The following is a 13,365-nucleotide window of genomic DNA, read 5'->3' on the forward strand; positions in this document are numbered from 1 at the left end:
ACCTTTACTTTCAGATATCTAAATCAAAAGTTGATTACTCCTGCTTACAGGGAAGATTAGTCTTTTACCAAGTAAACGCTCCCTCTGAAGAGACCAAGTGAACCTTATCTGCACCTGGAGTAATTTAGGAAAAGAGTTCATGTGGTAACAATGGAGGACAAGAAGTACCACTGAATTTCACTCATTGTTATGTTATCTCATTTACCCTCAGCTTTTTTCTGCCTTTGGGAAAAAAAGAGTAGCCCATTTGGAATCTAGGTCATAAAGGAGAGGTGAGGATACTAAGGAACCTAGGAAGGGAGGGAGAACTAGGTGCCCTGGAATTGGTCTGAAAAAAATGGCTTCTAGTTGAATGAGGTACACAGACCATATAAGGAAGAAATGAAATCCCAGTGTGGGTCATATAACATTTTATTTCACCCCCAGAAGCTAACCCACTCTCCCCACAACAAAGGGATAGTTTGGGCTCTGCTTGAGCACTGCAAGCATGAAGGTTTGACGCCTACCCTTCTTCCCCTCCCTACCTCAGAGTAATACATTATAAATCATTGTCTGTTGTTCAATAAGTGTTCAAAATACCTATGGGGGGAAGTATAATTATTCATGACTAGATTTATCCAAAGTGTCCAATATTGGGACTGATAGAGAGAATGCTGTCCCTGAAAATAAAGGCCTGGGTTGAGAGGGCCAACTTGCTTGAATGTTAGAGGGAAAAACTTAGCAACAAACAGTACTATTCCTAGCCCTAGGATCTCAGCTAGTCAGTGGATACCTTCTTTCCTGCTTTCTGTTTCCTTCCTGGATCCTTCTGATTTTCTCAGGCAGGCTTCAGAGTTATTTCTGTCCAGTAGCCAGGCCTGCTACAAGATGGACAAGTTGCTGAATGACTTTCTCTACTGAGTCCTGACATGAGGATTCCAGCTACAAATCCCAGCTAGAAGGGAAGGATTATCTTCTGAAACCTAGCTAAATAATAACAAGCTGGAGGTCTGACTTTCAGCTTCAGACCAAATTCTAGTGTGAAACATTTTCTGGAGTCAGATTCAGTAAGAAGAGGGCAAGGTCTCTTAAGGTACTTTGGTCAATTCTGCCAGGCATTTTAATCCAATGATATTCTCACATCATTTTCACGTTCTTTGCTGTGATGTACATAACTAACATTTCTGCCCACCCTCTTCCTGACATGCAACTGATGAGAGGACTAAGGGAAGATGTAGTTCAGGAAGAAAGCAGATCCAAGTTAGACTTCAAGTCTCCTGTCTCCCCAGTTAGGACTCACTGGTTTCCAGACCTGTTCAGCCCACCCAGTATCTGTCATGAGCCACTCTCTATCCCTTTATCAGTGGGGCAGAGGGTGGGAGCTAGGCCCTCAGTTCGGTAGGTGTGTCCGGCTGCCGAGAGGGGTGAGACACTTGGAAGGCCTCCAAAGCCAGCAGTGTCTTGTTGATATGGTTGATGGTAGGGTAGGGAGTGAGGTCCACATTGAACCTATGGCAGAGAAGTACCTTTTAAGCCAAGGTTTTAGGGAAAGAGAGAGACTTCCCTGTGGGTAGTAAGGGTAACAGAGAGGCAGTGACCAGACAGTGTTTATGGGGCTGGCTAGGGAAGGATAAGGAAGGAGCCTTATTCAGAAGTAGCTCTCTGGGAATGGGTAGATGTAGTGCAGTATCATTTGGAGAGTTACCTACTCTTTTTTTTTTTTTTTTTGGTTGGTTGTGGGGTTTGAACTCGGCTTGGGTGCCGTCCCTGCGCTCTTCAGTTCAAGGCAAGCGCTCTACTGCTTGAGCCACAGCGCCACTTGGGTTTTCTAGTGGTTTATTGGAGATAAAGAGTCTCATGGACTTTCCTGCTTGGGCTGGCTTTGAACCATGATCCTCAGATCTCAGCCTCCTGAGTAGCTAGGATTATAGGCGTGAGCCACCTGTGCCTGGCTACGCCTCCTTTTTTAACTGCCATGTGTAAAGCCCAGTGCCAAGCATTATAGATGGTATCTCTTCATGTCATAATATTCTTAGAGGAGGGAACCTGCCATGCATTTCAATAGCCCTACTTTGAGGCATGATACCTTCCATGGGGTGGTGTAAACTTATACAGTATTGAAGGACCAGTGGAAGGAACAGATATATCACATCTGCCAGTTAAGCTGCCTCCTCTCAGAAGCAAGGATCCAGTCTACCCAGGGTCACCTGGGTGGCAGGAAGCATGGTTAGAGGCATTTCATTGTTTTCTTCTACCCTCTGTGGTCCAGGCCAGGGTGTTCCTTGGCCAACTGAGGAAAGGTATGCTTGGATGCTACCTCAGTAGCTGAAATGGGAGACCTAACTAAGGGGGAACCAGAAAGAAGGGTGGAAGATGAAGTCTTTACCTTTCAGCATTGGCCACCTGGGGCACTAAGCACAGATCAGCCATGGACACCTGAAAAGGGGGTTGGATGAGTTTGTGTCAAGGTGAGCACCCCAGACTCACTGGCCAGGCTAGGTGTGCCTATTTAAACTAGCCTTTCCATCTGCTCTGGCTCCGCCACCGTCTCTACCATCCCTCCTACCACTCCTCTTGGCCTGCCTCTCTCTACCCCAGAGCTAGAGCTTCTCTAAGACCATGCTCCAGTCCCCTTGACAATCATCTCTGTGGGTCAGAGAAGATGGGAGCATTATGCTGGATGTCAGTATGTTCATTAAAGTTACCATTGCCAGGTACTTAGTGAGAATTCCCAAAAGGGAGGCAATACCTCAAGGCCCCAGGAACTAGAACAACCAGAGGTCCAAGGCCTGCCAAGGCAAAGACACTGAACCTTCAATCTCAGAATTGGGTGAGATGGAAAACATCTAGTCTAACCCCTCAGCTGATGCCTTAACCACCTCATCATCTCAGAGGTGCAGTCTTTCAACTTGGATACCCTATGCTTCCTCTTCAAGAAGCTTGGGAGGCATTAATGGGCTGTGTAGTTCCCTGACTGGCACAGAAATCTAAAGAAGATCCCATGCCACCCTGTAAGTGTCTCCTCAGAAAGTTCTACATTCTGCCTGCCCAGAGAAGGAGGAGGAGATGGTTGAGTATAAGTAAAGAAAATGGAAGCTCAAGATCATCATGAGGGAGGAGATTGCTGTGGGCAAGACAAAGAACACTTACCTCGTCTCCAACACAGTACTTCCCCGCTGTGCTCTGCAGAATCTTCTCCAGAGCTGTGGGGAGGCCAAAGGAAATCATCTCACTCTGGGCACAGGAAGGGAACACCAGCCTTCCTGGGACTTGGCTTCCATAGGTACAAAATGGGCAGCTATTGAAGTGACAGGTTAGGGCATGGGTGCTCGTGAGAATATGGCAGCTAGGCCGAAAGAGAGTACTTGGGGACAAACTCATGTTTCTCCTGGGGCCTCAAGCCCAGGCACCCATTCCCTTTACAAGGCATGAGTAGACAAGAGTATATCAGACCTATATCTGGCCAAGATTGCAGCTTTCACACTGGGGAGCTTGATTTCACAGTGGTCTTGATTTCTTGGTTGGGGTGGACAGGAAAGCAGAAGCAAGAGCCCTTATCCAGCTCTGTAGAGACACGGGCCTTCAGACTGAGGCTCCCAGAAGTACTATATCCTGGTACTATGCTTAGATGTCTACCCAGCTTTGCTCTTCTCTGTGCCACTATCAAGACCAAAGCAGTCTGGGAGGTTGCAGATGCTCAGTGCTCTGTGTGCAAGGGTGATAGCTCTAAGAGCTCAGCAAGTGGAAACTCACCATCAAAGCCAGAAATGATGACCTTCTGGGCCCAGGGTTGTGGGTTATCTCCCATCTGCTTCAGGACAGACAGGTTCTGTGCAGCCAAAGAAAAACCTTTGATGGCTTTGAGAGTCAGCCCCTCAGGCAACCTCCCTCAGGGAAGCTCAGTTCTGGTCTGCCTAGGCTCAATTCCACCTTTCCTACCTAACAGGGCCCTGAAGTTGCAGGGAAGTAGCTATCTGGCAGTTACTCCACCAGGTGCTATAGTTAGTCTGAAAGCCAGTCATTCTGGCAGCCATGTGTAAGAGTAAGGACACAGGAAGTTGCTATGGCCACATAGCCTGAGGCCTATTTGTCCCACACCCAATGCCTGTCCCTTACTTGGGTCCTTATGACCAGACTGAATGTAACACAAGATAGGACTGGGATGAGGAAGGACTGATTTCTAAAGGTTTTCACTCTAGTGCAATTCTCCCCACCCCCCCACCCCCTCCCTTTTTTTGGTTGGTTGTGGGGCTTGAACTCGGGACTGGGTACTGTCCCTGAGCTCTTCAGCTCAAGGCTAGTGCTCTACCACTTGAGCCACAGCGCCATTTCCAGTTTTCTGGTGGTTTATTGAGATAAGAGCCTCATGGACTTTCCTGCCCAGGCTGGCTTTGAACCAGGATCCTCAGATCTCAGCCTCCTGAGTAGCTAGGATTATAGGCATGAATCACTGGCACCCGGCTCCCTTTTGTTAAAACCAAAAGATGCGGGGCTAGGAATGTGGCTTAGTGGTAGAGTGCTTGCCTAGCATGCATGAAGCCTTGAGTTCGATTCCTCAGTACCACAAAAACAAAAAGTTGGAGGTGGTGCTGTGGCTCAAGTGGTAGAGTGCTAGCCTTGAGAAAAAGAAGCTCAGGGATAGTGCCCAGCCCCCCAGTTCAAGCTACAGGACTGGCAAAAAAAAAGAGATGAGATAGAAGTGGAAATGTGTATACAGGAGTCCTGGGCTTGATCCTACCTGCTGTGTTATCTGGTAAAGTCACTATATCTTTCAAAGTCAGAATTAGAACATAAATGGTTTTAAGTACTGCTTTTCTGTTTTACTAGTGAAAAAAATTTTTTTTCATCATATAGATGTACTTCAGAGATTGTGGCTTAGTTCTAGATGATGGTAATAAAACAAACCACATGAAATTTTTGGTTCCAGAGTATTCATCAACGATTTGTTCACCCTACACTGTGGTACTAAGTATGCAGTGGCATAAGTCTAAGAAAAATGTACTATCTTTTACTTATGTGTCTTTTATTTATGTGGTACTGAGGATTCTAACTTGTTAGAATTCTAACTTGTTCTACTATCTGAGCCACATACTCCAGGTCTTTTGCTTCAATTTGTTTTTCAGATAGGGTCTAGTTCTTTTCCCTTGGACCTCCTACCTAAGTGTCCCAAGTAGCTGGAATTACAGTCACCAGGCATGGTGACTCAAGTCTGTAATCATAGCTACTTGAGAGGCAGAGATGGGGTTGGGGGCCAGGGGGGGAAGAAAATCAAGGCCTGTCTAGGCAAAAAGATCACAAGGATCTTTGATCATGAAGGTCATGATCCAGGCCAGCCTAATCATAAATGCTAGACCCTACTCAAAAGAGAAAAGGACTAGAGGCATGGTTCAAGTGGTCAGATGCCTGCCCAGCAAATACAAGGCCCTGAACCAATAGTATCGCCAAGACACACACACAGGCAAACACACAGGCACACACACACACACACACGGACACACACAGACACACACACACAGACACACACCTGCTAATAATCATCTGTTGGGAATATGTCACTAGACTTTCTCAGTGAAGGATTTCCCCAAATCTTCAATTTGAAAATGCAATATGCAGGAAATGAAGGAAAGTACAGTGAAACTAAGTGTGCCTGTATGTGATTGAACAAATTAGTTAAATGCTGCAGGCCTAGCTCTGAGCTTGCTCAGCCCCTCCCCACCTAGAACATCTCTAGATGTGTCCTTGGACACACAAGGTTTCTCAGAATGCAGCCAGAAACCAATTGCTCCCACCATGAGTCTGGACACCTTTACTGGACATCCTTCTCTGGACACCTCACAATCTGAATGGAGATGAATGTGAGAGGGATACACTTGTAAGGGCTCACCTGTAAGGGCTGGATGCCACTACTGATGAGGTCAGAAATCATGCGCACACTTGCCTTCTTCTTTGGGTCCTGAGGCAGGAGACGTGGAGTGGGCCGAGTTTCCTCCAGGTACTCAATGATGGCCAGCTGTCCACAGGGGAGATTGAAGCAAAGAGAAGGCATGGGACTTCTGAACTAGAGCAGACAAGTCCAGCAATCTCCTCCTCCTCCTCCAATGGAATCACCATCATCTACTCCTTACCCTTTTCAGCTTAAGCACTGTCAAGCCTTTTTGGACCTTGTTCTGCAGAACTTGGATTACTATAAACTCCCTAAGCAACTTATCTCTCTCTTCCTCTGAAGAAATATGCATTGAGACCCTACTATATGATATCAGGATCTCTTATTCACAGCTCTGCTCCCACCAGGGGTCTCCCAGGAGTCCTGTACTCACTGACTGGCCAATGATGATTCCATCAATCTTCAGGGCTGGCACCTGCTTCATGGGATTCAGTGCCTCAAATTCCTCAGAAAACTATGGAGACAAGGTTGGGTCAGTTGGGTAACCTGGCTTGCGCAGTAGATTGCTGAGTAAGGCAAGCCTTTGCCTATGACTGACATCCATCCATAACTCCTTTCCATGGAGAAGGCATACCTCTCAAGTTAATCTCTGGGGGATCTGTGAAGTATTCCAGACCCCAGCGGCCACTGAACTATGGGCTTCATCCCAAGAGCCTGGCTATCATTTTCCCCTTCATGTCACATTGTAGTCCCCAAGACAACTCCTACCCTAGCCAGTCATCAAGAGGACCCAGTAGGGGGCAAGGACCCACTTGCTGCCCGCCCTAATGTAGTCAGGGATTGGAGTGCCCAGATTATAGCTGAGCCTAGAACCTGAGCCTTTCCATAGTTCCTATTTGCTAGGCAGCTTGCCACCTTGTCTCACAAGGGAGAAATAGAAGCATCCTCTCCCAGCCAAAGAGAAAATATCACATAGGTTTACTTCTTGAGGGCAGACCTCCTTACCTAGCTCCTCGCTGAGATCCAATTCTCACATCTTGGTCTGGGAAAAGCTTCCTTACCTGTTGTCCCCCATCCTTTATGAGATTGATGGGTACTGTCTCATAGTTGATGCCTTTCAAGGCCAGGGCTATAAGAGTCCAAAGATAGGAGTAGGAGATAGCTGTACTAAAACTCCCAAGGCAATCTTCCTGGGTACAGTTGCTGAGGGGGTGGTTTTTCTACACTCCTGGGTGGTTAGTGCCCAGCTTGGTACTGTCTCCTCTCTAAAGAAGGTGACTCCAGGGGTCAGTTTTTCTCCCTTCTGTAGCAAGGTAAGGGTAAAGGGCTTGGGATGGACCCAGTAGAGACCTCAGGTGTGTGTGCACATGCACACTTGGCTGTTGAAACATGATGATGTCTGGTCTCTGGAAAGGAACTAGGTGAGTAGATGATGGGATGTGTCACAGTATGAGGAGAACCTGGGATGCTCTGACTACCTCCATCATGCAGAGGGAATGTGGTTGGAGCCCAGAGGGAAGGCTCCTACTACAGTGGCTCCTGACTCAGCCAGAGCAGAGGATCTAAGAGAATGGGTGTTTTTTTTGTTTTTGTTTTTTGGTGCTAGTACTGGGGTTTGAACGCAGGGCCTTAGGCACTGTCTCTGAACTTATTTTACCCAAAGCTAGTACTCTATCACTTCAGCCAGAGTTCCACTTGCAGCTTTTTGGTGGTTAATTGGAGATTAATTTTCTTGCCAAGCCTGGCTTTGAAGCTTAATCCTTTTGAGTAACTAGGATTACAGGTGTGAGCTGGCAATCGGGATGTCTTCTTGGAGGCAAGTTTCTCCCACACTCAGTGTTCCTGCAAATCCCAGTCATGGAGCTGTGGGATGGTGGCTTTATATTTAGGGTCAGGGTCTGGAGGCAGGCAATGTTGGGTTCCAATTTCATCACATTCATTTGCAAATTGTGTAACCTTGGATCTGTGCCCTGAAGTTAAAAGCACAAATTGGCTGAGGTTGCAGCTCAGTGAAAGAGCAAGTCCTTAGCATGCAGGAGATCCTGAGTTCTATTCCTATCACCAAATTCAGTCAAACCAAACCAAACCCAGAGGGTGGTACCATACTACAGGGTTCAGATTTTAACTCTACCTCTTAGTAGCTGCAAGATGGTAGGTAAGTTATTTAACCTTTCTCTGCCTGTCTACCTGTTGTACAATGGAGACAACAGTCCTTCCTCCAGGGTCATGGAGGTTGCAAGGAAATCACAAAAGCAAAGCACTGGGCACCAGTGCTTCTATGACTGTGGATGTCACTTTATTTTAGAGAAGGGAGGGTCAGATGAGGTCTACACTAGAGGGACCTAGTTTTGGCTTCCCTAAAAGCTCTGTAGTCTTCACAGACCAGTTCCATTTAATTTGTCAGATAAGAATTGAGGGAGGCCAGCTGTTCCCCAACTGGTTACCAGGGACCTTTGGATTTTGTGACCCTGCTCTAGGCATGGTTGCTGAGGGGCTTTGGAGAGCAGTGCAGGGAAAAGTGACAGTCTGACAAGAAAAATAACCCTTCTGCCTCATAGTTCTCTTGCTGGATTTCCTACATGGAGGTGCTATTTGGGGATGGGCGCTCAGAAGTCTAGAGATGCTAGTTGTTAAGAACTAAGTCCTACCTAACAGAGAACCCCTTCTGTCCCAGGCCAGCTTTACACCGATGGTTCTCCATCCTATCCTACCCATCCCACCTATCCCAGGAGTTCAGTTCTTACTTACCAATTCGAACTCTCCATGAGCAGGAGCTTCGGAAATAGGAGTAGAGGATGGGCTGAGGAGAGAGAGGACAAGTGCATATATGAACTCAGCCTCAGTAGGTATCCAGCTTCAGGGGCCTGGAGACAAATAAGGACCAGCCCCCAGGCTAGGGGCTCAGATTGTTCCAGGCCTCTTTCCTCAGGCCTGTATCAGACTGTCTGGTTCAGAGACCCTGAGAGTTATAGAAGGTCCCTCCCAGCTCTTGATTGTGCTGGCATGAGTTTCTGAGGTTCAAATTGCACTCAAGGAAGGCAGCAGCCTGGAAGTGCCCACCTTACCTTCCCAGAAGCAGACATGGTGCTATGTGAGTGACCTTTAGCCTCCCAAGCACAGTCTCCTTTCATCTGGCTGTGGGGTAGGGGGAGGAACCCTGAGGGGCAGAACCCATGAGCCAATAGTGAAACTGGGCTACCCAGAACTTTGGCACTTGAACAGGGCACGTCTCCAACTTCAGGGAGGGTGTGATATGCTCCTGGTGTAGACAGGTTTGGTAGTAGCCTGTGCAGACATTGTGGCCTGGCTTAGAGGCAGCAGTTTGGTGGTGGAGTGGGCTAGGAGTTGTTACACCTGGGGGTCTTGCACCCATAGAACAGCTAGCTTGTGTACCTGGGATAACTCTAACTTCCATAGCCTGCTTGCCCTAAATGATGGCAGAAAGACTAGGGATTCTAATTACCCCCACCCAACTCCAATTTTGAGTATTTAAGTGTCACAATAGACAAACACCTCACCTTGTAAACTACCATCTACCAGCACACCACATGATATGAACTCATATTTTATATCAATGAAAATTTAAATCCATACATATAAAACCATAGTGGAGACCCTAAAGACATGGATTTCTTAATCACCCCAGATAGAACCCTCTTACGTGAGGCATAAAAGAAGAAACCCCAAGACTAAGACATGGCCGATACCAGTCACCAGTCACAAGCCTTATGTAGGAAAACTGCCAAAGTGAAAGACCTTTGTCTCCACCCTGAACTCCAGCGAAAGTGCCATTTCTTCTCCCCATGGCACAAAGCTCACTGAGTTGACACCTGAAATGGCCTGCCACCCAGACCTGCACTTGATAACTGTACTCTGAACAACTCTGTGCCTGCAGTTTTATCTGGTTCCCCACAGAGACGTTTTGTGTCTATAGCAGCACACTCTCTGTGCAGTCTCGTTAGTCCTTTCTTATCATTTTTTGTATATTACTGTGTGAAGTGTAATGAGTCAGCCAATGGCTCGCAACTACAAATGAACTCAATAGTACTTGAATTAAAGTGAATAAAATTATGTAACTTGTGGATTTATCGTGTTTATTTTACATATATATCTTATTTTCACAAATTCCAAAAGGTTGCACAAGGAGGTTACAATTTAATGTGTCCATTTACGGGTCCAGTGCTCTTCCATTGGATTGTTACTCAATTAATTCTGACATTGGGGAAAGACACAGTACATTTGTTTCTGAAACAGCTTGATCATGATACCTCAGAATTCTCCTCCTCCCACTCCAGAGTGCCTCCTGACTTCCAGCCAGCCAAAGGCAAGGCTGCAAGCTCTTTGCAGAGGTCCTGTCTGACCCTCAGGTTTTCTGTGTAGTCTACACAGTACAAGTGGCCCCTAACTTACAATGGTTCAACTCTTATTTGACTTTATGAAAGTCCAAAGTGATACACATTCAGTTTAGAAACTATACTTCAAAGTCTCAATGTTTATCTTTTCCTATGCTATAATGCTCCCTTAAAATGCTGGGTTGCAGCTGTGAGTCTCAGTTATATAATGGGACTGACCACAAGAGGAAATGGCTTATCTACAATATACTGTGCTGCCAGTGATGTTTGCATATTATATCTTATGACTTATAGCCCATCATGTCTACAAAATGCCCATCTGTGGGTCTTAGGGTATAGCTCCGAATACTTGCTTAGCACATGCAACCATACAATATCCTGGATTGAACAAAGAAGTGTATACATGAGATTTTTCAACACTTTATCATTAACTAGTTGTTGTCTGAGATCATTGTATACAACTGTAGGCTAATGTAGATATTCTGAGCATGTTAAGGTAAGCTAGTTTAAGTCATGAAAATTACCAGGTTAAATGTACTACATTTTTAATTAAAAAAAAAAAAAAAAACAATTTTTAAACCAGTATTTGGGCTTGATCTCAGGGCCTGCGCTCTGTCCCATAGAATTTTGCTCAGGGCTAACAATCTACCACTTGAGCCTCAGCTTCACTTCTGGTATTTGGTGGTTAACTGGAGATAAGAGTTTCACAGACATTACTATCCTAGCTGGCTTTAAACCGCAATCCTCTAAGGTTACACACCAGTGCTGGCCTTTAAAAATAATAATTTTTCACTTAACAATCTTTTCAACAGCGAATGGCTTTAACAGAATAACCCCATCAGAAGTAAGGGAGTGTCTATATTTTAAAAGGTTTCACTTGCCAACATTTAAAAATCAGGATGTTTACCTGGCATTGATGGCTCACACCTGGATCTGAGGACTAAGGTTCAAAACCAGCCCAGGAAAGAAAGTCTCTGGGAGTCATATCTTCAGTAAACTACCAAACAAGGCAGAAGTAGAACTGTGGTTCAAGTGCTATGAATGCTTGAGCAAAACAGCTCAGGAGTAGCATCCAGGCCCTGAGTTCAAGCTCTAGGACCTGTGTACACACACACACACACACATACACACACACACACACACACACACACACACACACACACACACACACACACACACACTCAGGGGTAGCATCCAGGCCCTGAGTTCAAGCTCTAGGTCCTGTACACACACACACACACACACACACACACACATTCAGGGGTACACACACACACACACATATTCAGGGGTAGCATCCAGGCCCTGAGTTCAAGCTCTAGGACCTACACACACACACCAAGACCCAGGAAAAAGTTTCCAGTCATTACCACTTAGGAGTCCTTGCCTAGATTTTGGCTTCATTAGGACAATCACCAGGGGTTTATAACTTGACAGGTCATCTGATCATCAAAACAGCTAAGTGACTAACAGGCCAGTGGTGTGTCTAGCATGGCTATGCTGGACAAAGGCATGATTTTTTTGTGTCCTTTAAGATTTCATCATACTTAGGCTTGTGTTGTTCATTTCTGGAAATTTTCGAGTCATTAAATTGTGTGTGTGTGTGTGTGTGGGTACTGGGGCTTGAACTCAGGATCTGGGTGCTGTTCTTAAGCTTTTCTGCTCAAAACTAGCATGCTACCACTTTTGGCAATTTTGGTGGTTAAATAGAGGTAAGAATCTCAGGGCCTTTCCTGCTTGAGCTGGCTTTGAATCTCAGCCTCCTGGGTAGTAGGATTACTGGCTTGAGCCACTGGAGCCTGGCTTTCCATGTAGTATTTTTTTTCTTATTTTTTTCTTTTTTTTTTGTGGGTCATGGGGACTGAACTCTGGGCCTGGGCGCTGTCCCTGAGCTCTTCAGCTCAAGGCTAGCGCTCTACCACTTGAGCCACAGTGCTACTTCTGGCTTTTTCTGCTTATGTGGTGGTAAGGAATCGAACCCAGGGTCTCATACATGAAAGGCAAGCGCTCTACCACTGAGCTTTCCAGCCCTCCATGTAGTATTTTTGAATGACAGATAACTGCAGGTGAACCCAGCAAGGAAAGAGACATCACCAATGAATCTCCGGTAAACTATCCCCATAGCCTTTTCGCACTTACAGAGCTAAATTTTAAGACCAAACAGTATCCAGTTCATTCAAGTCCAATCTTCATTCTGATTAATCTGAAATGTTTTATTTTGCCATGATGATGGGAATCGAGCCCAAGTTTCCTGCATCCTAAATAAGCACTTTACCCCCACACTATAGCTCCAGCGGTTTTTAAAACCATTTCTTACACACGCCATGACTTCTAAAATCCCATGTGAAGTCCCATCTGAGGATACCACCTTCCTTAGGAGCCGTGACAGCGCTTCTCAAACTACTGTGCACGAAACTATGGAACCAGCTTGTTAAACATATCCTCAATACCTTTCTCTAGAGGTTAATTCAATGGTTCTAGGGAAAACCGGAGACGAGCGCACGAAGCTACCTCAGGTGAAGACGATCACTGAGTAGTGAGTGTCACTGTGTCCCAAGGCCTCCGAGGCTCTTTATCATGCACACACCTAGACCTACGAGGTCGGCGCTTTCACAGGCCTCAGCAGGCGGCGCGCTTGCGCACAGCTCCCCGATCTTAGTGGCGGCCGCGCGCTGCACGCTGGGAACCTGTGGTCTTCAGTGGAACCAGGGTAGGGGAAAGCAGTGCACTCCTGCCTGGCTCAGCCCTCCCCAGGCGGTTCTTTGCGTTCCTATCCAGCCAACTCTCCTCCCCAGATGCTTAGTACCGACCTTCCCGGCTTGCATGTCGCACGTCGGGCCACCCCTCCTCCTGCTACGAAAGTTAGCGCTCGCGACTGAGGCTTAGGGAGATGCCGGAGAGGCGAGACTTTCGGGGTGGGTGGGCTTCGCTAGTTTCCGGCTGACTCCGCCCCACCCCGGGAGCTGCTGGGAGTTGTAGTTCCTCGAGGGATTCGGGTCTTCCGGTTCTCGCGTTCTTGGGTCCTCCCATTATGCTATGCGCCTCTGGCCGCCTTGTAGCGGCTCCGGCGTCCGCCACACTTCCCGCCCCGCCCGCGGGCAACAGAGGGAACTACATCTCCCAGGGCACCCTGAACCGCCCTCGGGTGAC

At 46.7% G+C, this 13,365-nt stretch overlaps 1 protein-coding gene across 5 annotated transcripts; it reads right to left on the minus strand.

Annotated features, from left to right (window-relative positions):
- Positions 1 to 393: 393 nt before the first annotated feature.
- Positions 394 to 13,141, minus strand: Gstz1 (glutathione S-transferase zeta 1). Of its 5 annotated transcripts, none has more exons than XM_070028932.1 (9): positions 13,026 to 13,141; positions 8,612 to 8,663; positions 6,925 to 6,992; positions 6,297 to 6,377; positions 5,864 to 5,989; positions 3,733 to 3,808; positions 3,130 to 3,182; positions 2,366 to 2,415; positions 394 to 1,488 (listed from the first exon to the last, which is right to left on the minus strand). In XM_070028932.1, the coding sequence occupies exons 1-9, from the start codon at positions 13,038 to 13,040 to the stop codon at positions 1,362 to 1,364; spliced, it is 648 nt and encodes a 215-aa protein (XP_069885033.1). In that variant the 5' UTR covers positions 13,041 to 13,141; the 3' UTR covers positions 394 to 1,361. The 5 variants fall into 5 exon arrangements, with proteins under 5 accessions (XP_069885033.1, XP_069885023.1, XP_069885044.1 ...); XM_070028922.1 differs by lacking the exon at positions 13,026 to 13,141 and adding an exon at positions 8,929 to 8,977; XM_070028943.1 differs by lacking the exons at positions 6,925 to 6,992; positions 13,026 to 13,141 and adding an exon at positions 12,727 to 12,817.
- Positions 13,142 to 13,365: the final 224 nt, after the last annotated feature.

This window comes from Dipodomys merriami, unplaced genomic scaffold (genome assembly GCF_024711535.1).
Source record: "Dipodomys merriami isolate MVZ:Mamm:240054 unplaced genomic scaffold, mDipMer1.0.p SCAF_1, whole genome shotgun sequence".
Classification (NCBI taxonomy): Eukaryota; Metazoa; Chordata; class Mammalia; order Rodentia; family Heteromyidae; genus Dipodomys; species Dipodomys merriami.

Bases quoted from the DNA above. Each gene is read 5' to 3' on its own strand.
- Gstz1 (XM_070028922.1), bottom strand. The intron at 6,993-8,611 runs GTAAGTAAGAAC...GGACTCTTATAG, and splicing joins CTCATGGAGAGTTCGAATTG to CCCTGGCCTTGAAAGGCATC. The intron at 6,378-6,924 runs GTAAGGAAGCTT...TTGTCTCCATAG, and splicing joins TAAAGGATGGGGGACAACAG to TTTTCTGAGGAATTTGAGGC.